Consider the following 26,062-nt stretch of genomic DNA (forward strand, 5'->3'; position numbering starts at 1 on the left):
ATGGGCGCTGCCGCGGCGGCGGCGGCCAATGGGAGCGGCGGCGGCGGCGCGGCCCCGGCGCCCCCCGCCCCCGCCTCCCCTTTAGAGGCGCGGCGGGCGGGCGGGCGGCCCAGAGCCGCGCCGCGCCGCTCCGCACCGGCACCGCGCCCCCCGCCCGCCGCCGCCGCCAACGGCCCCGGCCCCGGCCCCGCCGCGCGCATGGGGGCCGCCGCCGCCGCGCTCGGCCCCACATAACGGGCGGTCGCTGCCCCGCCGCGCCGCGCCGCGCCGCGCCATGCCGGCCGAGCCCCCCCGACCCGCGCCGCCGCCGCCGCCGGCCCTGCGCGCCGCCGCCGCCCGCCGCTGCAAGCGGCTCGCTGAGGTGAGGGGCAGCATCCGCCCGCCGGGGGGGCCGCGGCGCCCGGCACGGAGGCGGCGGGTCCCGGGGCGGGGGGGGGGGGCGCTCCGCGGAGGGTCTCTGAGGCGCACTGGGGGCTCCGGAGCCGCGTTTGGGGGACGCCGGGGGGGCTTCAGGCTGCTTGGGGGCCGCCGGGCTCCCCCCCCCGAGCAGCGGCCTGGGGGCTGCGGAGAGGCTCTCGGCTGCCCGCGCGGAGGGGTGGGGGCCGCGGAGGGGCTCTCCGCGGGCGGGCTTGGGCCCTGCGGGGCTGCGGAGGGTCGCCCCGTGCCCAGCGAGCCCGGGCCCCCCCCTCCCCCGGCTGCTGCCGGGCTCCCCCCTCCCCGTAGCGCTGCTCGCAGCGCCGTGGGTGCTACCCCCGACGTGGGGGAGCTGGGCGAAGCAGCGGGGCCGGGGGCTGCCGCCTGGCCCCACGGGGACCGAGGAGTCTGCGCGTCCCCCCCGGCCTCGCTCTGCGGCCGCCCGGGGGGCTGCTGGGGGCGTCCCGCCCCACAGAGGGGCCCCAGGGCTGGCGGCGGGGCCGGGCGTGGGGTCACCCCGCGTGGGCAGGGGGGTCCCCTCTGCTCCGAGCCTGATCCTTGCCCTCTTCCCCAGGGCAGGGCCGTGGGCCAGAAGGCCCCGCTGTGGCTACGGGCCCGGTTTCAGATGCTGCTCTTCGCCCTGGGCTGCCGGATCCAGCGGCACTGCGGGAAAGTGCTCTTCGTGGGGCTGCTGGTGTTCGGGGCGCTGGCCGTGGGTCTCCGGGTGGCCTCCATAGAGACCGACATAGAGCACCTCTGGGTGGAAGGTAAGCAGGGCGCCTTCGGGGCGCGTGGGGAGCGGACGGGAGCGGGTGTCCTTCGGGAGTGGCATCCGGCCACCGCTGCCCGGCACAGCTGGCCAGCGCGGAGCCCGGGGCCGGCTCCCGGCTTTGTCCTCCCATCCCACCGCTGCCGGCGCGTAGCTCCAGGCACGGAGGTGCGCGTCCGTCCCCGGTCGCTCCTGACGAGCGTTTTGCTGCCTTAAGAGTCCTCTGGCTGCTCCTGGGAGGCAGGTGACAGCTCGAGCGGTGGGAAGAGCAGCGGGCGAAGGGCGCGCGGGTTGCCCGCGCGTGCAGCGCCGGGGCTGCGTTCAGGCGGAGGTCTCCCGTGCCCGGGTAGTCGGGGGCGCGTGGTGCTGTGCGTGTGAGCGCGGGGACCAGCGTGCCGCGGTTCCCCTCTGCGGGCTGATGAACGCGAAGGCGCGTCTGCGTCCCTGCGCAGGTAGACGTGTGCCTGCATGCCGCGGGTGGCAGCCCGCGTGGGCTTGTGCGTGGCGGGGACGGCAGGCGCTGCTGGGCAAACATGCGTGTCTCCCACGTGTAATTCTGCTCCTGCCTGTTGAGAGCAGCGTAGCTCTTGCTGCCGGGACCCTGCTCGATTATCGATAGGAAAATCCTCTGTGGTCTTTCCCAGCCCTGTGCCGGGGGGCAGAGAGTGGTGCCTCCGTGGGGCTGTCAGTTAAAGCCTGGCACAGGTCACGTACTCCTGCCAAGAGGCGAAAAAGGAGTCTGCTTAGAGCACAAACAGCCAACAGGCAGGGTCAGACAGGAGCAAATCCTCATTTCCTAGTGGAAACATTTGATAAAAAAACGATTCCTTTGTTATTAATAAGTTCAGCGCGGATTTTCTCTCCCCTCTCTGCCGCCGTCTCGTCGGGCAGCAGCATTTTCCAGCACTGGGATTTGGTTTTCCTTTGCCTCCCTCCCGCTTGGGAACTTTCCGCTCCCGGCGGTCCGGGCAAGGAGCGCCCCGCGCTGCCTCTGCTCTCGGGCTCCGGCTCCCGCCCGCTGTGGGGTCGGGCTGAGCTTTCCCACCCCGGGGTCTGCGCTGGAGCCGGCGGGGTGCTGTGCAGGGGCAGATGTTGCTCAGCGGAGGGGCGTCAGCCATCTTTGTGCGGGAGCGCTGCCTCCTCCCCCACGCCCTGCTCCCTGTGTGGTCCTCAGCTACTCTTGGATTTGGTTCAACAATAGAAGCAACTTTGCTCTCCCACCCCCTTTTTTTTTATTTAAAAAAGAGCCCTGTGCTCCCTCACTGCTCGCACACACATGCATCCATGCCCAGGAATGCCAGGGCAGTCCCCACCTGCTCCCCACCCCAGGAGGGGTGTTTGCCCCCCAGCCTTGTCTCCATCACCCCTTTGCTCTGCAACACGTAGCAAAGAAATCCAGTGATACCTCCCGGTCCAAGCAGAGCCGCCTGAATGGTGGCTGCTGGAGAAGGGAAGCACTTCTCCGTGTTTTTCCTTGCTCCAGGTCATGGCTTTGGCTCCACTGTGTTTCTTTATTGTTGTTTTGGGGTTGGTGGGGATGAACCCAGCCCTTCCTACGCTTGCAAGGGGCTGGTGTTTAACATCACTACAGCCAGACCTGGGAAGCAGTTGTGGTTGTGCCTGTTGTGGTGAGAGAGCACAACTTGTGGCGCATTGGGGTGGAGAGCGGTGTGGGGAAGGGGCCAAGCCTGGGCATAGAGACGGCTTGGCAAGGCTAGAAGTGTGTAGATGCCTGGCTTTTCTTGCAGACATGCCCCGCTCTGCGTGGGTATGGCAAAGCGGGACTCTGGCTGCGGTTAGCAGGATATTCCCATGGCATGGTATCACATGTGCCATTGGGTGGCTGTGCAGCCTTTCTGGGAAACTGAGAGGCTCGGGCATCTTCTTGGGCATTGGGAGCCCAACTAGATCTTTGCCCCATGCCCTCCATGCTGCTGACCTGGGATGTCCTGCCTCTTCCTGACTGATGGGTGAGCTGGGGTATGCACAGAGCCCCCTCCCTCCCTTGGACATCTGCTTCCCTATAGGCTCCAAGGCCGGTGCTCAGGGCTGGGGAGGGCTTGTGATGCTGCAGGGACATGGTGCTGACAATGCTCTGTGGGGTGGTTTGGACAGGTTTTGATGTGCCAGGCTCCTGGGTGGCACAGTCCTGCCTGGGAAGGCTGATGTTACCTAGGATGGCACAACTGGTGATTTTAGCCCTAGAGGGCCCTTAATGGGCTTGCATAGGTCAAGATGTGGAAGGAAGGACTGGCTAGTTTCTAGCTAGGAGTGGCTATTCCAGCTCTGGGGCTGCCTCCTTTCTGTGTAACTATCCATGGGTAACTGTCACTTCTCTGACAAATCCTCTTTCTGGCCTTTGCTCCTACGTTTTTCTGGGGAGATCAAAACATCCTTGAGTACCTCCCTAATATCTGGACCCTGTTCCATTGCTGTGGGCAAGTGCATTATTTGGAGGCAGGAGGACCTGGTTGCACTGGGCTGTCTTGGGGAGCAGGACAGTTTCCCAGACAGCATGGTTGTATCCTGAGTATCTCTGCTTCTTCTGGATTTTCTCAGCCACTACTTTATCCTCTCCCTGGATGTGTATCAGAGTAGTTGGTGTGCATGGACTTGCTGCACTTCAATGCAGTAAGTCCAGTACTGCCATGCTAGGTCCAGGCGACACAGCTCTTGGGGCTGTGCTGGACCTGCTTGAGCCTTGCCTACAAGCTGGCAAATGTGGAGTGCCCCATTACTCCCTGGTCAGCTGGGCTGCCAAAGCACTGGAAACCCCAGAGGTACTGGGGGCCCCTGACTCCAGCCCTCTGGGTATGTGTGGGGAGATGTTTGCAGAGTGTTCTGTCCCAGTCCTGAGACTTTTGTGGGGTGTCTAAAGGACTGGGTATATGCCCCAGGGAGTCCTGTCTCATCCTGCCAAGCCTGTCACCCCTGAGCTGAGAGGTCCCTGCTCACCCTTCAGCTCAGCAATGGGAAGCCTCCAATGACCCTTTGAAGCTGGTCTGTACCTGCCCCTGTCTAGACATTGAGGGATGTGGGTTGGTGATGCTCCAACCCAAAACATCTTGCACAGGTGAGGTCCCAACCCTGCAGGAGCAGAGCTTGATCCTGTGCTGGGCTGCCCATGCCGCAGGCTGAGCAGAGATTGTGGGAGGAGGGTCCATCCCTACTGGAGCCAGGGACCAAGCAGGAACTAGTAGACTGGGATGAGAGCAATCCCCATCAACGCCTGTTGCCCCACAGAGGAGCAGGGGGACAGCCCTGCTTTGCCCTCACACAGCACGCTCTGTGCTGGTGCTCAGGGCAGCATTACAGCTGATCAATGGGGGAATTTCTGAGCCTGGATGGGATTGCAGTCTGGGTCACTGAAGGAAAAAGTGGGATCCTTGTCCCGGTGAGGAAGGTCCCAATCCAGTGTGCCTCTGCTGGTGCCCATGGACTGGGATCTGGCTGGGGGGGGTGCTGTCCCCCGGGTTACCACCTGACCCATATCCCTGCCTGCAAGATGGAAGGAGGCTATGTCACCCCATAAATTGGACTCGACTGTGGAAATGTTCAATTAGGCTCCTCCAAAGCAATTAGCCACTCGGAGGCTTTGAAATCCCGGCTAGCTGCTAGTGTTGAGTTACCTCTAGACACCTGGCAGCTGTTCCTGGCTCTCCCAGGGTGTTTGCAGGGCCAAGGGGCTGGAGCGGCGAGCTCCAGGGAGGGCAGAGCCCTGGGTGGTGAATGGGCCTGCCTGATTTATAGCACCGAGGGCTGGTTCAAAGGAAGGCCGGGTTAATTCCTAACCGGAACAACCCAGCGCCCTGCACAGCCGTCGCGCTCTCAAAGAGCTGCTGATTCTCCCTGGAGAAGACCCTGTCTGTTTTCTGGAGGGGTCAGAGATACCCTGAATGCACTGGGGGGGGAGGACGTAGTGAAGGCCAAAAACAGATGTTTAGTAAGGGGCAAAGGGAATTTCTTGCCCTGCTGGAGCATGCTGCAGATTTTCCCTCCCCCCCCCCCTTAGCAATAGCTTTTGTCCTCCCTTGACCCTTGCGATTGGGCTTGGCAGGGGGTGTCCCCCCCCCCGCCAGCATCCTGCGGTACAGCCCAGGAGCTGCCCCTACCACAGGAGCAAATAGGAGTTGAGGCCCAGCCTGGCTGCTGGGAGCTTGCCTGGCAAGAGGGGAGAGGGCTGGCTCCATCTTTGCAAAGAGAGGGGCATTGGAGAGTGGAAAGCCACAAAGGAAAAATGTGGGTGAGGATTAAACACCCTTTCTGCTGTGCCTTTGCCCCCCAGCAGCTTTGGAGGAGATTGTCCTTGTGGCTCCTGGTCCCCAGCCCACGTGGGATCCATGAGGGGCTGTGGGGGGCAGCGTGGGAACAGAGTCGTGGGAGGGAGCGAGGTGCCATGGCCATTTCTGGGTGGGCACAGTGAGAGGTGGGTGGTCTTGTCACTGCTGCCTGGTGTGTTTCTTTTTTTGGGGGGGGGGGGGAGCAGTTGGCATCAGGGCTGGGAAGGGAGCGGGGGCAAAGCTGGGGTGCAGAGTCAGGGCCAGGGGCCTGTGCGGGGCTGGAGCTGGCCCCATTCCTGAATGTGAACCTGGATTTAATACTTGGGGGTCGGGGCGGCGAAATGCCAGCCTTGACTGTGGCAGCTGGCGTGAACTGGCCTCGTACCCGAGGGGCAGTTTCCAGCGCTGCCACATCCCTGGATGGATGTCCCCAGATGGATGTCCCATGGGGACAGGGCCCTGGGTACGATGACACAGCTGTCCATGCAGGGTGGGAAGGGGCTGTACAGGGTCCACAGTGCTGCTAAGGGGCCTTTCTGGTCCTGGCCCAGCAGGATCTTTGTTTCAGGCCCCTGCAATCCTTTTTCTCACTTCTTTTTATGGGGTCAGGAAGGGCTGAGGCACGTCCTGAACCCTGGGGGTTCAGAGAAGTGAAAGGCAGCTGGGACGTTGCTGTGATGGGGCGCCAAGATCCCTGCGCGCACTGCCTGCCCCCTTATCCTAAAAATCTGCTTTGTTTGCTTGCTTCGCTTTGACGTTTGCTCCAAAGCACCTTCTCTCCTGCAACCTCGGCTGGCTCTGAAAGGACCTTTCTTCTCGGAGACTAGCTGGGGCTTGCTGGAGAGCCTGCCTTCCCAAAGATGGGGAGCAGGCGCGTTGCCTTTATTTATCTTTGAGAGGAGAGTGAGAAATCTCTTGCTTTTCCCTTCCTTGACAGCTTGGTCGGCTTTTCGGGCTGGAAAATTTTGCTAATTAACCAAAAAGACTAGGAGAGTTTTTTCAGATGGCTGTGGCTTATCTGCGCGTATCCATTTTGCTTTGCTTTTTAGCTTCTCTCTCTTAGACTAAGTCTTTTTCCTTCTTTTTTTTTTTTTAAACTCTCTTAGATATATACATAGATTTGGGGAGGGGGTTCTTTTTGCGTTTTAAATGTTATTTGGCGGACGGGAGGGGGGCAGCGTGAGGGACTGAGAAGAGGGTTTTATTATCTGCCTCTCCCTCGGGCCTGGAAAAGTGGTCTGAGTTCAAAAAATTCATTTCTTGCCTGAATGAAGCCAGCAATGTGGAAAAATTTCACCATTCAGAGCGGGATGAATGTATGTTTCAACCACACATTAAGTGACATTAGCAAGCAGTGGAGTGCCTAATGTGGCCATTTTTCACAGCAGCCAACAGAGGGGGTGATTAGCATAATTAGTACAGGCAGCCCTATACATATGGAAATGGCAAATGCCTAAATGCCAACACCAGTGGAAATTTATGTCAATGCTGACAGGAGTCTTAGCGGTGAATAGTTCCCAACCGAATCTCCTCTCCCCCTCTTTCGGGGGTCGCGCTGTCCCCTCGGTCCCGGCCGCGGCGGTGTGGGCTCCTCGGCGGCTCCTCGCCCTCCTCCCCCCTGCCCGGCGCCTCCCCAGCCGCACTGGGAACCGGCGCTTTGGGATTTGGGGTAATAAAGACATTAATTTAGCTCGGCCATAAACAAAGGGCCGGGCCGGGGCTGGCGGATCGGGAGCAGGCCTCAAACGGGCCTTTTCAGGCCTTTCCGTCGCTGGCTTTTTGAAGGCAGGCCCCCCTTTTTTTTTTTTTCCTTTTTTTTTTTTTTTTTTTTTTGGCCATGTTTATTTAGAAAGGCGTTGGGAGAGCGCTTTTGTTGGGCCGGGTTTGTTAGAGAACAAGCCCCGGGAGGCGCCGAGGGAGCGACAAACCCGCATTCATCGGCGCGGCCGGGGACACCCATCTGCCACCCCCGTGGGGCCGCGGCCCGTCCCCTCCTTCCCCCTCCTCCCCCGCCCGCCGAGCCCGGAGCCCCCCGTCTCGCGCCCGGCCCCGCACCGGTGCGCTGAATAGGGCCCGCTGGACGTGTTTTGACAGGATGGGGCCGCGGAGGCTTTTCACAAGGCTGGCGGTAGCGGCCGGGACAGGTAAAAATGGCTCTTTTAGCATGCCCTCAGTGAGACTTCCTCCAGAGCAGCGTGAGTCTTTTCAGAGGCTCCCTAATCCAGCTAATCCGCCCCACAACACTTTGAAGGTGGCCTCTGGCTTGTGCGCCGTTCAGCGCAGGGGGAGCGGCCGGCCGCGAGATGCGGAGGGCGGCCGCGGGACGTCCCCCTGCTGCGGAGGGGCGCCGCGCCGCGGGACCCCCTTCTCTGCCCTCAGCAGGATGGTGCTGGCAGCGATTTGTGGTCCTCCCCGAGGGCTTTAACCGTGCAGGGACGCGCGTGTCCCCGCCACGTGGAGCGGCTCTGCGGTCTGGTGTTTGCGAGCACGGGTGTCCCCTGTCGCGGCGGCGTGGTCCTGCCAAGCGAGGGATGCTGTGGAGCTCGCCCGGCGCGGTATTCCCTCTGAGACAGCCTTTCCCGGGAGATCTTGGCAGGACTTCCCAGTGCGGCCGGGGGCAGGCGCACTGGTCTTGGAGCTGCCTGGCCTTGGGGGGCTGCGGTGGTGTGCTGCAGGGTGGAGAGGGAGCTGTTCCCGGGAGGGACCACCCGGACCTCGGTGGTTGTCCAGCCCTGGGGCCAAGCCTGCTTCCTCAGTGGCTCTGTGTTGAGCCTGCTTGTAGACCCACGTCTCACCCAAATTCAGGACTCTGGCACATTTGTCACTGCATCCTGGAGTCCAGTTATGCCTGGGGAGGCCAGAGGTTGGGGCCTGGGTTTGGGGCTGAGTAGGGAGGTGAACCCAGGTGTTCTGGCTCTCTGCGCCCTCTCTCCTAGTTACTCTGCCTTGGCTGGGCTGCTCAAGTGGTGACTGCACCTAGCAGTGCCCAGGGTGCCCATCTGCCAAGCAGTGAGTGGCGCCAGCATTGAGCATGGCCTCTGTCCCACCCAGGGGACACAGGGTGTTCCTCACAGCAGGGTCGTTCTTCTATCCAGAGTCCATGCCCTGCAGCATCTCCCGTGGAGTGAAGCAGGAAGCCCCCTCCCATGCTCACCTCCAGCCCCTTCAGCTTTGTCCGGCATGGGGGAGAGCCTGGCATGGGGCTGGCAGGCTGCCCTGACCCACTGCCCTCTTGGTCCTGCCTGGGCATGCTGCCCCAGCATGCTCACCCCACTGCCTCTCACCCGTGGACACTTTGGGGCTGTACAGTGGCAGGGCCACCTCTTGCCCTGCAGAAGCACAGCAGGACACTTGGGTCCCCTTCCTGATGTGGCTGTCTTCTTTGGGGGAGGGGTGGGGAGCTCCATGCTGGGGGGTTTGCAGCTGAGCATAGCCGCCTTCCTGAGGGGGCAGTGGGTGTCTGATGGGACCTGGCATGGGTTACTCCCTCCCCAAAGCCTCTGTGCTGAGACTCGGGGGTGCTCACTGTCACTGTGGGGTGGGATCTTGGGGGGCACCCCACTGAGCCCAGGTAACCCTGAGGGATATGTGGGGTGAGCTTGGCTCAACCCCCCTCCTGGGTGAAGGCAATGCCACCCTCCTGCAAAGGGATCAGGACAGTAGGAGCTAGTGGCCAGTGCTATGCCCTGGGGGCGACCTGGGCTGTGAACAGGAGCAAACCCTTCCTATAGGGGTCACCAGGCTGGGGGTGCCGCGATGCTGGCACCCCCTGGGGTAGGCGAGGGTGAGGCATCTGCAGCCCTCGGCTCTGAAGGAAGAGGCCACGTGTGCTGTGCCAGGAGGATCTGGGGAGCCGTGGCGGTGGGGGCAGCTCAGGCAGGGTGGCCGGGAAGGGGGCAGGGAGGCTCCCGCCTGCTGTGTAATTTTGCGGCGGATGCTGTAATTACGGGGAGGGCTCCCGAGGCACGGCCCGCGGGTGGGAGGCAGCCGCCTGCACGCACGCACGGCCTCCCTGGCTGCCGATGACCCAGGCGCCAGACTCGGCACTGCTGTCCCCTCCCTGGCACCAGCCTGCAGGAGGTGGCCCTGTAGGGCACCCCCATCCCACGTCCGTGGTGGGGGCTCCCTGCATACCCCAGGCATTTGGGCAGACTTGGGGTCCTGTCCCCTCATCCAGCTCATGCTGCTCCTTGCTTGTACCCAGTAACCTCACCCAGCCCCGGAAATCTCCATCCAGGAGGCTGGTGGTACCCAGAACTGGCATCCGACCTGGGGAGGATGCTTCCGCAAGGCAGCACCGCCCCCAAACACCGTCCTGGCCCAGGCATGGCTGTCAGGTGGTTGGAGGCACCTGGGGCTGGGCAGGCAGCCCTGGGCAGCAGAGCCTGCTGTGGAGAGCTGGGGGTCCTGTAGCCCCACAGAGGGGCGCGGGGTTCTGGAAGGGCAAAGGCAGCCCGTGCTGAGGAGCCGAGACGAGTTGTTAATAAGCAGGACCCGGGCGTTTGATTGGAACCAGAGGGGCCTTTGCATGAAAAAGCCAAGGGCTCCTTTTGTTAATTGGAGTAAAAAAGAATTTACATACAGTTCCTCATTAACGTGTTCATTGTTGCCATCATGGCGGCTTCCCCGGCCCCCTCCCCTCGCCTTCGGGACCACGGAGCCGGGAACGGCGGGGGGCGCGCGGGGGAGGCTGCGCGCGGGCCGGCTCCGTGCTGCGTGGGGCGTCTCGCCCCGTTCCCAGCCCGGGGCCCCGGCCCGGCCGGCGGGCGCGCGCCCGTTTGAAGTGTCCTTGGCAGGCCCTGTGTGCGCTGCCTTGTCTTTTCATGTTGCTCTTTGGTTAATTAGGGTGTTGGAATTTGAGGCTTCCTCACTGCCTTTGAAGCTTGCTGACGGCTCGCAGTGCCCTGTTCCAAATTAACACTAATTACAAGGGACGGCTTTTTATTTTCTTTTTTCTTTCTTTTTTTTTTTAATTTTTCAGGGGGCTTCTTTCCCCCTCCACGCTTGCAGATGTGCGGTTATTCCTGCGGTTGTGCTCGGCGGTACATGGAGATGCCCGCCGGGAAGCCGGGGCTGCCGTGCGGAGCAGGATGCATGTGTGTCCCGTCCCGTCCCCCCCCACCGAGAGCAGCAGCAGTGCTGGGCACCCCCCTTCCGCCTCCCTGCTCGTGTCCACCGGCTGTCTGCCCGTGCGGGTTCCGCGTGGGTGGCGCGGCTGAGATCAGAGCAGCTCGGCACACCTCCTGCCCGACCTCCCAGCCTGCTGGGAAGGGGCCGGGTCCTCCTCTTGACACCCACCCTGCCTTGTGTCCTCGGCCCCTTGCCCCAGGCACCCATGTCCCCCGTGACACACACACACACACACACACACACACACGTGCAAAGGCCACGTCCGTGTCCCCACCCCCCCTTGCCCTGGCACGACCCCCATCGCAACTGGCATCTGATGGACACCAGCTGCTCCCCAGCCAAGCCAGCAACAATAAAGGCGCCCCCTGCTCCCCCCACCCGTGAAAAAAAGGGGAAAAACATAATAAGTCATTAAAAAGGAAGATTCTGCTGCTTATTTGTGGTCTTGCTTTGGCCTCCTCTGTGCTGGCCGGCGGCCAGGCCCGCTGGGGCCCTGGCCTCTTGCTGAGGGAGTGTCCCAGCGCAGAGGAATCCTGCTCCATCCTCCGTCTCCCCAGCACGGTGCAGTGCCTCCTTCACTCCCCGCAGTCCCCGCGCACCCGAGGGAGCAGGGCAGGATTCAGCATCCCTTGGGAGAGAGCCACCTTAGGACATTCCCTGACGCTGGGTTTTTTTAAGCGCCCAGCCGTGCCCAGGGTGTGGGGTGGCTGCGTACAGCGCCCTGGAGTGTCCGCAGCAGGCGGTGCTGGGACCGGGTACTGCGATACGGGAGCGCCCTGTGCGAAGGGCGTGTGTGGATAGGCTGGGAGCAGGGCAGCCTCGCGGTTGCAGTTGTGCCTTTTGGGATCTGCCTCTGCCCTCTGTCTTCTTTGGTGAGCTGGGCTGAGTTGCGCATCCCACTTCACTGCACTGGCCAGGAATGGGAACCCTTTGTTTGATGGAGACAAGGAGAACAGCTGTCCCCAGGATGCTGCTCATGTCCCCATCCCCTGGAGCAGCCTGGCTCCTTCATGAAAAGAGCCAAAAAGGGTTTGATCTAAAACCCCAGACTTTCCCCCCAACCGTGTTGGAGGGGAGGTGGATTTCTCTTCCGTGCTAAAGCAGCTGCAAATAAAGTCAGCGGTTTCTCCCGGAAATGTCGGCCCCGCTGCGTGCAGAGCTCTTGCACTGCCTTTGAGGAACGAGCTGGCAGTTCTGGACATACTGCGAAGCCTTGGCGCAAGCAGGGAGGGCTGGAGTCGGCACAGCCTCAAGGGGCTGCGGCTCACGTGGCTGCGGGGTGCTGGGATCAGAGCTGACCAGAATGGAGATGGGTCCCTGTGCAACATGGGGCCTTATCCCTGGTATGCATCCTCTGTGGGGTCCAGGAACAACATGTGGGGCAGGCTAGGCTCTCAGCACTGCAGATCCCATGCATGTAGCCCAGGCCATGGGTGGGCTTGCAGGGCTGTGGAGCCAAGGACTGGGCAAGCAGCCAGGGCCAGCAAGATCTTCCAAAGGCTGTGAGATGCTGATGGTGCCTTGCAGGGCCTGTGGGAACTCTTGGGGCAAAGGCACCACTCTCAGCTTGCTAGGAGATGCCAAAGGGGCATGGAGCTTCCTGGTGCCTTTTCCCTCCCCTGCTGTCCCCTTGCCTGTCTCCAAGTGCCTCCTAGGGCAGCCTCTGTTTGCAGGAGTTTCATAGTCCTGCTGCCTGGAGAACTGACTGACTGACTGTCCCCACCTCACTAGGGCAGCTTGACTAAAATACTGCCCAGCTCGGAGTGCCAGGGAACAGCTGGGGAGGGTTATGGGGCAAATCCAGCAGGAATGAGCTGGAAGGGTCCCTGGTTCTGCTTACTGCGTCAGGAGCCAGTCATGTCTGACATCCCTGGTGTCTGGTTGTGGTGCACCGGTGGGAGCTGGGAGTGGACAGGATATGTGTGCTAGCTGCCGTGTCAGCTGTCTGCGGGGTTTTCCAGGGGAAACTAAAGCCAACAAGACACTCTGGGACTGGAAACATCTGTGTCAGCAGGAAGAGGGGGGATTCCTGGCCCGGTGTGGGCTGTAGGACAAGCCCTTGGGGAGGCAGGTTGCTAGTACTGCCCGACTGGGTCTCACTAAATGCAAGCTTCTGGAGGACGCAGCAGTTGGGATATCATGTGGCAAGAAGTTCCCTGGATTAACATGTAATGATGCGTGGCCTTGTTCCTGCCCCATTTTCCCTGTGCACTTCTGTGGCAGCATGATGGGCAGGCAGGGTGATGGGCTGTGGGCTCTGCTGATCTCAGTGCTCACAGGGTGCTGTGTGGTTCCCTCTGCAGCGGGCAGCCGTGTCAGCCAGGAGCTCCGTTACACGAAGGAGAAGCTGGGTGAAGAGTCTGTCTACACATCGCAAATGTTGATCCAGACTCCGAAGCGGGAAGGCGAGAACATCCTGACGCAGGAGGCCCTGCAGCTCCACCTCGAGGCTGCTCTGGCTGCCAGCAAAGTGCAAGTCTCGCTGTACGGAAAGTGAGTCCGGCTCTGGACGGGGACAGGGACCCCCACTGTGCCTTGCTCCCCCCCTTGCCATGCCCTGATGCCCCATGTCCTCTCACAGGATGGAGCCCGTCCCTAAATCTCTCTTTTGCCTTTCCAGATCATGGGATTTGAACAAGATCTGCTACAAGTCGGGTGTCCCCATTATCGAGAACGGCATGATTGAGAGGGTAAGTCCAGGGTACACCATGACATCAGGGACACCCCAGGCTCGTGGTTGATTTGACAGGGGTGTTTGCATGATGAGAAATTCCTCCACAGGAGATCTCGCTTGGGAAATGGACAGTGGATGGGCCACAACTGGGCTGGGGGACTTTCCTGCCTCAGGTGCTGCAAAGGGACCTCCGGCTCTGTGTGCAGGGTGCTGCCCAGTGGGAACTGGGGATGGCAGGAGATGGAGAGGGAGGCTCTTGGGCAAGGCAGTGCTGGAGGCATGGCACATTCCTGCCAACCCCTCACATCTCTTTCACCCCACAGATGATTGAGAAGCTATTCCCGTGCGTGATCCTGACACCACTGGACTGCTTCTGGGAAGGGTCCAAGCTGCAGGGAGGATCGGCATATCTTCCGTGAGTGTGTGGGATCGTGTCAGGGTGTGAGGGACTTGGGACACCCCTCAGGGCTATGTAAGGCTGAGAGATTGGAGCAGGAGACTGTGACACAGAGGCTAGCAAAGACCTAGACCTTCCAGCCCTCCTGCAGCCAGGCCCTGCTATCCTCATGGCAGAACAGTGCTGGGATCGCTCCACTGTGCTGCTTGTATTGCTAAGCCCCAGGAGGGTCCTAGGAGCACTGTCCTACCACTATCACTTGCCCTGCTGGGTCAGCTCCAGGAGACAGGTCCCTGTCCACAGAGCCTTGGTGGCATGGGTAGAGCTGCAATGGTGGAGCAGGGAGCTGTGGAGCTCATGCACAGCCTCTGCCTTGCAGCGCCGGGCTGTGGCACCATCAGAGATGCAGGAGCACAGGGAAAGAAGCTGTGGCTGTGGAGCTGTGGCTGTGCCACGTGCAGGTGTCTGGGGACTGCTCCCTCCTCATTCAGCCCCCCAGCACTTTGTAGGGCTGTGACCATAGAGAGGAAGCTGTGGCACCGTGCACTCCTGAGCTGTGTCCATGGCCATGTGCCAAGAGGCTTGGAGTCACCAAGGCTAGCCAGGAACTGGGAGAAGAGCTGAGATTTTCCTGTAGCGAGCTCCCTCTTGCCATGCCCAAGTGAACCCCAGGGCTGGAGGAAGTCCCCTTGGCTGGCTCCCACACCGTGCCAGCCCGTAATTGTGTTTCTGTGGGGCTGGGGAGCCCACAGGATGGGAGGAGGGGAGCCCGCGCATTCTTTCTGTTTACAAGTGTGTTTGTCCGGGAGAGGCTGGGGAGACTTGTGCATTGTCAGCAAACGGCAGCCCCATGTATTCTCATGCTAATGCTACTTTGAAAGCTGCCAGTTGCCAAACAGATGAAATAGTGGCGTTATTCAGGCTGCTGCGGAATGGGAGGAGGGGGAAGGGGCCTCGGCAGGCCCAGCCAGAAGTGGGGGACCAGCTTTGTCCCCCCCAAGACCTTGGACTCCCTCCATTGCAGCCCAGCTGGACTAGGGGATAAGCCTGGGTTAGGAGCGAGTGGGACTGGTGTGGCCACACCAAGCAGGCCCCATGTGTCTGGGGTCGACAGCATCCTCTGCTCTGGTGCCTGCCTGACAGCGTGATACCCGGAGCAGCGACAGGGCCCACCTTCCCTCAGCACCTGGGCAAGTCGGCACCCAGATGGGCACCCCTCATCCAGGCCAACCACTGGGGCCATGCTGGCCAGCCCAGGGGACTCTCTTCCCTTTTAACACCAAAGGGTGAGCAGGGTGGGAGCTGGGAGAACAAAGAGCAGCAATCTATGGAAAGACAAAAGGATTTGCCCTGGCTCAGTGAAGCAAGTGAAAGCAGATAAAAGGGGCTCTCTTTGGAAGCAGCAGCAGCTCCGGTTGGTATGTGGGAATCTCAGAGTGGCCAGCTCTGGCCTAACCAGCCTTCATGAATTATTAGACTGTGTTTCTCCCTAGAGCCCACACTCACTTCGGGCTTTTTCTTCCCCTCTTTGGAGCTTTGGGCTGGGTTTGTTTGCCTTTTTTTTTTTTTTTTTTTTGTCTCTTCTCTCTTAAAAAGAAGCTGAGCGAGGCTGGGAGCTGGCCTTGGGAAGTGTGGGTGTGCTAGAGCCACCACTGCCCTGAGAGCTGAGCATCCCAGTATACTGCCTGCCACGGAGCTGGCAACCCCCCGTCCTGCTCCGTTCCCCAGTCTCCCAGGGCTGGAACAGAGATGTCTGGAGCAGAGCATCCTGTATAGGCAACAGAAAATCCCCTTCTATCAGGGTGCCCAAGTCTTGTGGGTGCTTACTGAACCTCCAAGGACCTGGTGTTGGGCATTGCTGAGCCCCAGGCTTGCCTCGGTGACCTGCTGAGGAAGATGGTCTGGGAGTGGGCAAGACTTTGCTGCTGTGCCAGAACCCACACTCATCAGCTGGCTGAGCCAAGGAGATGCCTCCCAGCAGATGCCTTTGGTTTTGGATGTGCCTACATCTCTTCAGACCTGTGCTGTGCCAGAGGGGCTGGATGGGCTGCAACTGAGTCCCTGGGACCCATGTCAGCACCCTCCCCGTAGACACCGTGCCCCATGGAGCACCCAGCATGGGCAGATAGGGAGACTGAGGCCAGCACTTGGCTTAGGCACCCAGGCACATGTGGCAGAGCAGCACGAAGCACCTTCACGAGCCCCCAGCAATCTCTTTGCCTTCTGTCCACGCTAAGCTCCAGAGCTGCAGGACAAACAGAAACCTACTCCTGAGTGCTGAAACAGCCAGCTGGGGTGGTGGGATTGGGCTGGAAAGCCTGGGTGGGGAGGAGACACTGGGAGCCCTTGTGTGCCTGCTCCCCTCTATCAAGATGTTAGTCTGCGGGCAGTAATCGGCCTGACTGCTTGCACAAAGCGGGGCCGCACACGGGACCAGCTCCCTGCCCTTTGTCGCAGTGTAACAGGATCAGGCACGCTACTTGACTCGGGGCACGGCCTGCTGCGCCGTGCAGCCCTGTGACGGGGCATGGGGAACGCCGCAGGCAGCCGTAGGAAGTGGGAGGGACATGCTGGGGGCTGACACTGCTCTCCTGCATCCTCACACCCTGGCTAGCCCTGCCTTTGAGGGCACCAAGGCTGTTGGGGAGCCAACAGCTGAATGGGCATACCAGCCCCACGGCATAGCATGATCCTGAGCATGGGATGGGCATGGGGTCTCGGTGGCAGTCCCAGGTGTGGGTTTCAGCATCCCCCATAACCCTGGTGCTGCTTTCTCCACAGAGGCCGCCCAGATATCCAATGGAGCAACCTAGACCCTCTGCAGCTGATGGAGGAGCTGGGGCAGTTCACATCCCTGGAAGGCTTCAAAGAGCTGCTGGACAAGGCAGAGGTGGGGCAGGCTTACATGGAGCGGCCCTGCCTTGACCCTCGAGACCCCCAGTGCCCCTCCAGTGCCCCCAACAAGCAAAGCCAGCAGGTGGGTCACATCTCACAGGGACTTGGACGGGTACAGATCCATGGGGCTTGCTGCTCTCCTGGCCACCCCCTTCCCCCTTGGCTCGTGCTAGGGTCCCACATCCCTGACACATCTTCCTCTTTGCCTGCAGAGCCCTGACATCCCGGCTGAGCTCTCTGGGGGCTGCCATGGCTTCTCCAGGAAGTTCATGCGCTGGCAGGAGGAGTTGATTTTAGGTGGCATGACCAAAGACTCCCAGGGCAAGCTACTAAGGTAAGAGCCACTTGGGTGCTGCAGGGTGGGCATTTACCTGGGCAACAGTTCATCCAGCAGCTGGTCCCTGCCCAGGACTTACCCAAGGGATGTCTTAGAGCAGTGTCCCCTCATCCAGAGGCCAAGGGACCCCTAACCTAGCTGCAGGAGGAGCTGCAAAGCTGTGTGAACTGGCAGCGGCAGAGCATGGGTGGAGGGAGAGGGACAGTGTGTGGGGCTTGAGAGCAGGGCAGTGTATTGGAGCCAAGCTGGAGGAGGAGGAGGTCAGGACTCCTGGGCTTTTTCTGGCTTTGGCAGATCAGAGCGAAGGATGAGTGACTGGACTCTTGGGTCCTCAGCCAGTTTTAGCTGGAAACATTGTGCAACGGGAGGAGGGGCTGTGCAGGAAATGGTGGCTCCTCTCCTTGGCACTGTTGAGAAGAGCAAGGCTGGGGGCTGAGGGTGGGTGAGAGGACATCTGGGTTCACTGCCAGTTCCATGGTGGGGATGGGAGCTGTGGGGGTGAGGATGGGCCCTGTCCCCAAAGCACGGGTTGCCACAGCTGGTCCCAGCAGGTTGTGTGCATGTCCCCCAGCGCCGAGGCCCTGCAGACTATGTTCCTCCTCATGAGCCCCCGGCAGCTGTTTGAGCACTTCAAGGATGACTATGAGATCCATGACATCAACTGGAGCGAGGAGAAGGCGGGTGCCATCCTGGAGGCCTGGCAGAGGAAATTTGTTGAGGTAGGCACTGGGACTTGCCTTCAGCCTCCATGCGGGGCTGCACAGGGGTTACCCTTCATACAGCATCCTCTGTGCACCCACCTTTCACATGACTATGGGTCCTGCTGCCACTCTCTCATGGTCTAGCTATGCCCAGAGAGTCCTGGGTACCTGGTGGCCCTTAGAGGTGATGTTCACCCACCTGGGTGGCTCTTGAGGTGTGCATGTGAGGGACCAGGGGGGCCCAGCCTGTGTAACATGGTGCATGTCTGCCAGCTGGCACAGGACTCCATCCCGCCCAATGCCACGCAGAACGTCCATGCTTTCTCCACCACCACGCTCAATGACATCATGAAATCCTTCTCCGATATCAGTGCCATCCGGGTGGCCGGAGGTTACCTCCTCATGGTGAGTATCCCCCCTCTCTCCATCTCTTGTCATCTGTCCCTCGCCCCCATGTCCTCACTAACCCTCTCCCCTCTTCCAGTTGGCTTATGCCTGTGTCACCATGCTGCGATGGGACTGCTCCAAGTCCCAAGGGGCTGTGGGCCTGGCTGGGGTCCTGCTTGTGGCTCTCTCCGTGGCCTCAGGCCTGGGACTTTGCTCTCTGCTCGGCATCTCCTTTAATGCAGCCACCACTCAGGTATGTGTTTGAGGAGGTGCTGGGTACCGTGGGGCAGGCTGGGGGTTGTGTGGTGCTGGGGATGTCTGGGTCCCCTCTCCTCTCTGGCGGTGGCTGTGTCCCCAAGCTGACGCTCGCTGCTCTATGGCAGGTCCTGCCATTCCTGGCCCTTGGCATCGGTGTGGACGACATGTTCCTCTTGGCTCACGCCTTCACTGAGACCAGCCAGCACATCCCCTTCGAGGTAAAAGCCATGCCCTGCACTGGGACTCCCCGTCTCTCCGCAGCACCCTGCAGCCCCTCTCATCATCATGCCTATCTGTTCCTTCCAGGAGCGGACAGGCGAATGCCTGAAGCGCACGGGGACCAGCGTGGCTCTCACCTCTGTCAGCAACATGATCGCCTTCTTCATGGCAGCCCTGGTGCCCATCCCTGCCCTACGTGCCTTCTCCCTCCAGGTACAGCCCTATGTCCTGCTCTTGTCTGGGTCCCTCTCTGGGGAGCAGAGACCCTCCCTAAGGATGGGAGGGGGTAGTTGCATCCTGCTCTGATGTGTTCCTCCATCCACAGGCTGCGGTGGTTGTGGTGTTCAACTTTGCTATGGTGCTGTTCATCTTCCCAGCCATCCTGAGCCTGGACCTGCACCGCCGGGAGAAACGCCGGCTTGACATCCTCTGCTGCTTCTACAGGTACCACTTGCTTCCCACCGGGAACGGGTCACACAGGCACTGCTGGGCTCAGGCAGAGGATGGGTCTGACCCTTGTATCTCTCCCTAGAGGTGGTCACGTGGGACAGCCCTGCAAATCTCCTTTAACATCTTCTCTTTCCCCTTCTTTTTTCTCTTTTCCTTTCTTTGCCTGCAGCCCTTGTTCCTCACGAGTCATCCAGATCCAACCCCAGGAGTTTGCAGATGCCAATGACAACCATGCCTCCCACCCATCCCCCTATGGGCACCCTGGCATGGCCACCAGCACCCAGATCACCACCACTGTGCAAGCCTTCACCCAGTGCGACTCCTCGGGTCACCACATTGTCACAGTCCTACCACCCACCTCGCAAGTGTGCACTTCGCCGGCGGTGCTCCTGCCTCCCGCTGATCCATTGGGCTCGCAGGTCTTCATGCCGTCCAGCTCCACACGGGACTTGCTGGCCCAGCTGGATGAGGCCAAGGGTGGGCGGGAGTGCGTACCCCTGCCATTCTGCCGCTGGAGCCTCTCTGACTTTGCCCGGGAGAAGTACGCCCCGCTCCTGCTGCAAACCCAGACCAAGGTGAGGTGGGGGCAGTTCTGGCTATGCAGTGTGAGCGAGTCGGTGGCATGGATGCCATGTTTTGACCCACTGTCCCCACAGGCTGTGGTGGTGGTGCTGTTCCTCGCGCTGCTGGGACTGAGCCTCTATGGCACCACCATGGTGCATGATGGGCTGTACCTGACGGACATCGTGCCACGGGACACCAAGGCTCATGCTTTCATCTCGGCCCAGTTCAAGTACTTCTCTTTCTACAATATGTTCATCATCACCAAGGGTGGCTTTCACTACCCCGGGGCCCAGGCTGCCCTGCTCAGCCTGCACCAGGCCTTCAGCACTGTCAAGTACGTGGTACGTGAAGGCAACCATGACCTGCCCAAGATGTGGCTCCACTACTTCCAAGACTGGCTGCGAGGTGAGGAACACCTCTTTCCTCCCTCTCCATGCCCTCCCCTGCCCAGGGACCCCTCCCTAACCTGCACCCTCCCTACCTGCCCGGATACACCTTCCCTGGTGTGTGCAGCCTCTGGGAACCCCCAAGGTTGAGAAGTCCCACAGAGCACATAGAGGAGTGCTCAGCAATGCCAAGTCAAGTCCTGGGTGTCTACGCATGCCTGTTTTGATGGCATTGCACTCCCTGGGGTGCGTGGTGGGCTGTGCAGAGTGCTGCTCCCCAAGGGAAGCTCACATCCCATGCTGCATCCCCAGGGCTCCAGGCTACCTTCGACAGGGACTGGCAGGCCGGGCGCATCACCCATGACAGCTATCGCAATGGCTCTGAAGATGGGGTGCTGGCATACAAGCTCCTAATCCAGACTGGCAACAAGAAAGAGCCCTTCAACTTCAACCAGGTGCGTGGGGTAGAGCTGGCATGACAGCGGGTGGGCCCAGCATCTCTCTGGAATAGAGGATGCAGACTGCCATACTGTGGCATGACGGGGCTGGGGACAGAGTCACACAGCTGTGCTCTGCTGCGTTGTGCTGTGCCACACCATGCCCAGTGCCCCGCTCACGCCTGCTCCTGCTTTCTCCCCATAGCTGACCACACGGCGACTGGTGGATGAAAATGGCATCATCCCCCCTGACACCTTCTACATCTGCCTGACAGTGTGGGCCAGCAATGACCCCCTGGGCTTTGCCGCCTCCCAGGCCAACTTCTACCCTCCACCACCTGAGTGGATCCATGACAAGTACGACACCACGGGCGAGAACCTGCGAAGTGAGTGGCACATAGCAGGGTCCCCATGCCCCCTCTATCATCCCTCTGCAGAGAAATCCCCCATTCCCTGTACTTTTCGTGCCTCACAAGCAGGAGAAACCTTCCTGCTCCCTGCATCCCTCATCCCATGAGCATTCCTCCATAGAGAAATCACCCTACTCTTGATCCCATGCTCATCCTCCTGCAGAGAAGACCCCTGCTACCTACATCCCCTGACACTCTGAGCATCCCCCCACACCTTAAGAATCTCACTGCAGAGTCCTCCCTGCCCATGCTGCCCTGCTGCCCGTGCCCTCATGCTGCCCATCATCTCCTCCCCAGTCCCAGCAGCCCAGCCACTGGAGTTCGCCCAGTTCCCTTTCTACCTGAGTGGGCTGCGTCGCACGGCCGACTTCGTGGAAGCAATTGAGAGCGTGCGGGCCATCTGCCGGGAGGCTGCCCAGCGCCACGGGGTGCTAAGCTACCCCAGTGGGTACCCCTTCCTCTTCTGGGAGCAGTACATCGGCCTGCGCCATTGGTTCCTGCTGGCCATCAGCATCCTGTTGGCCTGCACCTTCCTTGTCTGTGCCCTGCTGCTGCTCAACCCCTGGACAGCTGGCATCATCGTGAGTACGCACCATGCTGCCTTCCCAGTGGATGAGGACAGGGACACCTGGCCCTGCTCCCCTCCTACTGGATGGCCCTGGGTGCCTGCTTCATCTGGAAGGGGTGATGAGCAGGTAGCCAGGGACATCATGTATAGATGAGACAGAGGCTTGGGAACATGCCATATGGAGGGGGAGGACACCTCTATGGAGGAGGCAGTGGGTGGAGGACACTCATATAGAGGGATCTGGGAAACACCATATAGAAGTGGCAGTAGATTGGAGACACTCCATTTGGAAGGATCGGGGACAGCCATATGGAGATAGGTTGATGACACACTATTTGGAGGTGGCAGTGGGTGGAATGGCCCATACAGTGGGTGGGCATTGGGGACACTTTGTATTGAGAAAGTGAGGACCACCTCCTGTAGAGGGGACAGAGGGGACACCCTAGAAGGAGAGGAAAGGGACGATGAAGTGGAGATGCCCTATATGGAGGGGTAAGGACAGGGTTACCCATCAGGGCCACTCGCACTGACCCCCACTGTCCACCAGGTCTCCATCCTGGCCATGATGGCGGTGGAGCTGTTCGGCATCATGGGGCTGATGGGCATCAAACTGAGTGCCATCCCTGTGGTCATCCTCATCGCTTCAGTGGGCATTGGCGTGGAGTTCACTGTCCATGTGGCCCTGGTGAGTGAGTGCAGACATGATCTGACTGTGGGGTGTCACAGTTCGCACTGCTGGGTGCCCCAGTCCTGTTAGCATTGTGGGGACATGGCTGTGGCATGGGTGGCATGCTGGGATAAGCCCCACATAACGCCCTGACTTTCTGCAGGGCTTCCTGACAGCTGTGGGGAGCAGGAACATGCGCTCAGCCGTGGCGCTGGAGCACACCTTTGCCCCTGTGATGGATGGTGCTGTCTCCACTCTCCTGGGTGTCCTCATGTTGGCCGGCTCCGAGTTTGACTTCATCATGAGGTGAGCACCGGCACCCTGTCAGCATGCAGCAAGGGGGAGATGCCATCTTGCTGCTGCCCAAAAGCTTATGTAGTGGGGGGCCCTGAGAGGGGCTGGCAATGGGGATGTGGGGCACCTGGAGAGGATGTGTCCCGCCATGGGGTAGGAGACAATCCAGTGGTGCTGTGCAGGGAGGGGACTCTCCAGCCGGGGGAGGGTGATGGGCATATCCCACTCTGGGAAGGCCAGAGAGGAGAAGGGAGTGAGGGAAAATGCAGCCTGTCAGGAAATACCATAAATATCCTCAGTGTAAACATTTCCCCTCGGCCGAGCGTGGGACAAACAGCCTGGAGCTGCCTGTGAGAACGGAGGGGGACCGCAAGGGGACCTGCTCCTACACAGAGCTTGGGGGGGCATGGGGTTTCCCAGCAGGAACGGGGCTGGGTGTGTGGGTGCAGGAAGCTGTGTTTGGGGTGGGATGGGGTTCGTGGGTGGCAGTGCCTGCTCAGCCCCTCTGCCTGTGCCCCACACAGGTACTTCTTTGCGGTGCTCACCGTCCTGACGCTGCTGGGGCTGCTCAATGGGCTGGTGCTGCTGCCTGTCCTGCTCTCTGTCATCGGGCCTCCCTCTGAGGTACGAGATCCCCATCCTGCTTCTCCCCATCCATCCCTCACCCCATACCTGCCTCATCCTGTCCCCCATTGTCCCATCTCTCTGTCACCCCGTACCCACCTCTATTTATCCATTTCCCCTGATCTCCTCACCTTGTAGCCCCTTCACCTATACCATCCCTTCCTTACCCACTCCTAACTGTGCCTCATATTCCCCTCATCCTGTATCCACCTCAGCCCATCCTGGCTTCACTCCATCCCCACCTCACCCCATCCTTTCTTTGCCCCATATCCAGCTCACCCCAGACTCATTTCACTACATCCCTGCTTCACCCTGTATCCGCTTCTCCCTGTCTCTCCCTCACCCCAAACAGCCCTCGCCCTATCCCTGCTTCACTCCACAGTCCCCTTGTCCCATTCCCAGCTCACTCCATCCCTGCCCCACACTCCCCTTGCCCTGTGGTCACCCCCTTCCTACATGTCACTGGTTCCCCTGACTCTGTCCCCTCTCTCTGCAGGCATCCCCCATGGATAACAGCCCATGCCTGCCCCCACCAGAGCCAGTGCCCCCGTGCCTCGGCCCCCGGGGGCTGTACATCCGGCGCACCCCAGCCTGGCCTGCCACCTTCGCTGATGCCTCGGACACGGAGCTGGGTGGCCCCCGGGGGCCCTGTGATCATGGCACCTTCGTTGTGCCTTCTGCCCCGGCACACATCCTCCTGGAGGCCGGCAAGGATCCCAACTTCCCCCGCATCACTGTGAGTATTGCTCCGTGCCCCCTTGGCGCTCCCTGGCACCCGGGGGCTTCGGGCATCTCTGAGGGCTTCGCCGAGGTGGTTACAGCGGGGGGATCAGGACTCCTGGGTCCTCTCAGTGGCTGTACAGGGGAGCGAGGGTCAGTGGTTAGAGCAGGCGGCTCGTCCCATTCGTGTGCCTCCTGGCTCTCGGCAAGGGGACCCCTGCCCGGCTCAGGCCTTGCTCATGAGCATCTCCCCGCCAGGTGCTGAAGCCCTACATGGACAGCCCGGAGGTATCGGGGAAGAAGGAGAGGCCCGGCCCGCAGCAGGCACCCCCGCTGCCCTTCGGGGAGCCGTGCCCCGCGCCGCCCGGAGACTACTCGCACCTGGCAGCACCCCAGCCGGGGCAGCCCTGCTCGCCGGGCACGCGGTCTGCCCCGCACAGAGCTCCCCGGCCCCCGCGGGCCGCGCTGCCCGCCTACAGCGCTCACGTGCAGGGGCCAGCTGGCAGCTATGCCACTGTCACGGCCACCGCTTCGGTGACGGTGGCCCTGCACCCCACGCTGCCCGGCTCCTACCCCAGCTTTGATCCCGATGGCTTTGCTGGCGCTGAGACGGACTGCCTGGAAGAGCCTAGCGTGCCCACGCCCGGTGGCACCACCGTGCCCAATGCCTTCGAGCTGCAGAGCCTGGGGCGCAACAGGGCAGGCGCAAGGTGCTAGGTGAGTTGGAGTTGGACGTGGGTACCCTTCCCTGGCTGAGCTCTTCTTCCTCTGAGAGCCCAGCAGCAGAGCAGGAGCCAAATACCCAAGAGATGCCAATTTCCCTGGCACCTCTCGCAGGCACAGACGCCATGAGCCTGTGCACGGCCACTTCACGATGCAGGACCGTACACGGGATGGATTTGGAGGAACTCAGCTGATCTCCCACTCCGTCTCTCCGCAGGTTGCTGGCTTGCAGATGGCACCAACACACCAGCTCGTGGGCAGAGCATCTCCCCCAGCACCGGCAGGGCACAGGGTCCCCTCTGGGGCCAGAGGGTGCAGAGCGGTGTCGCCCTCATCGTGCTGCTAGTCGCTGGAGCGGCGATGCCCCAATCTTGGCCCCGTGCCGTCGCACCAAGGAGGACCTAGCCCCTGTGTCCCCTCTGAAGGGGCTCGCCAGGGCAGCGGGGCAGGCTGCCGTTTCTATGCAAGCCGTGTGCAGGCCACGCCGTGCCCGCATGCCCACCGCCCGGGGCTGTGCCGCCAGCACCGCATCTCCCCTCAGGGCTTGGGGTTCCCCTGCCCCAGGCCTGTTGCCCCCCAGAAATGGAAGCACTAACCCCCCCCACCTCTGTTTCTGGAGCTGCTGGCAAGGCAGGCTCCACGCCCAGCCCTCTGCTGTGCCAACTCCCCCATTGCGGGGGGTCGCTGCCTGCTCCCCGTCACCTCCTCTGGGGACCCCTCACCCATGCCACGTGCTGTGGTGCCCCAGATGGGGGGCCCCGGTGCCCCCGTTTCCAAAAGGGGGCAGTCCCAGAGCCAACCATGCCCTGGGGTGCCATGGGCAAGGCCTGGGGCGGGCACCCCCCCACCTTTATTTATTGCAAAGGGAAACTTATCTATAGAGAGATATATATTTTTAAGCTTATTTTTAAAGATTTATTTCTCAGCCTGAGGCATCGCCTGGCTGTCCAGGGTGCCAGGCACCGAGGGGACAAGCCCGTTGCTTGTGCAGGACTGTCCACTGGAGGCAGTGTGGGCTAGCAGTGAGAGCCCAGGGCAGGGATGCTGGGCGGCTGTGGGCAAATCACTCCCCTCTGATGCCCTACTCTGTGCCTCAGTTTCCCCATCGGCAGGCTTGGCAGGGACGGAGTTGGGGGACACACTGTGGAGCGAGGGAGCTTGCTGCTCCCACCGAACAGGCAGGGTTTGGGGGGTCCTTGGTGTGGTCCTTGCTGTGCTAAGCCCCAGTACTGTCCCACAGTCACAAACCTTCATGCAATCGCGCATGCCTTTGCAATGGGCAGATCTAGCTGGAAAAGCCCATTTCTGTGTCCCTGTGAACACAGCCCTCCCGACCAGCCCTGCTACGGGCAGAGCCAGGCGCTGTCCCCCCCTCTCTGTCCCTGTCCCAGGCACCATCCCGCGCCGTCACCCAGCACTTTAACTCCAGCAGCGTTTGCCGTGCCCGTGGCCCTGGCCACCCAGGCCCCGGCTATGGCCACTGAGCTGGGGTGGCCCCGGGGACCCCGTCCCCGTCCCCGTGCCAGGCGTGGGCACGGCGGGCAGCCCCCCCCCCCCCCCCCCCACACGCCATCTAAGTTATTTATATCAAAGAGAGCAAAGGTTTATTTTTGTAGTTTGTACAGGTGGTAGTGGGGACTGAAGGTTTATTTTTAAAGAGTAAATATATATATTATATATAAATTACCTGCTGTGTCTGGCCCTGTCTCGGGGGGGGGGAGGGGGGCACAGCTTTGTGTGTATGTGTAAGCAGTGTGC

At 61.0% G+C, this 26,062-nt stretch overlaps 1 protein-coding gene across 1 annotated transcript; it reads left to right on the plus strand.

The window, feature by feature from the left end:
- On the plus strand, window positions 1-25,857 carry PTCH2 (patched 2). Its single transcript, XM_062581062.1, is given in 26 exon segments — window positions 1-70; window positions 73-257; window positions 260-439; window positions 1,010-1,181; window positions 12,897-13,086; window positions 13,214-13,283; window positions 13,591-13,682; window positions 16,446-16,641; window positions 16,772-16,893; window positions 17,468-17,615; window positions 17,871-18,002; window positions 18,082-18,237; window positions 18,368-18,460; window positions 18,549-18,674; window positions 18,787-18,905; window positions 19,081-19,486; window positions 19,568-19,880; window positions 20,174-20,316; window positions 20,504-20,684; window positions 21,006-21,289; window positions 21,824-21,961; window positions 22,107-22,249; window positions 22,762-22,861; window positions 23,358-23,597; window positions 23,840-24,298; window positions 24,522-25,857. Coding segments are annotated over 25 exon segments (4,458 nt in total). The 3' UTR covers window positions 24,522-25,857.
- The last annotated feature ends 205 nt before the right edge of the window (window positions 25,858-26,062 follow it).

The sequence above is a fragment of the Rhea pennata genome, chromosome 8, assembly GCF_028389875.1.
Source record: "Rhea pennata isolate bPtePen1 chromosome 8, bPtePen1.pri, whole genome shotgun sequence".
Classification (NCBI taxonomy): Eukaryota; Metazoa; Chordata; class Aves; order Rheiformes; family Rheidae; genus Rhea; species Rhea pennata.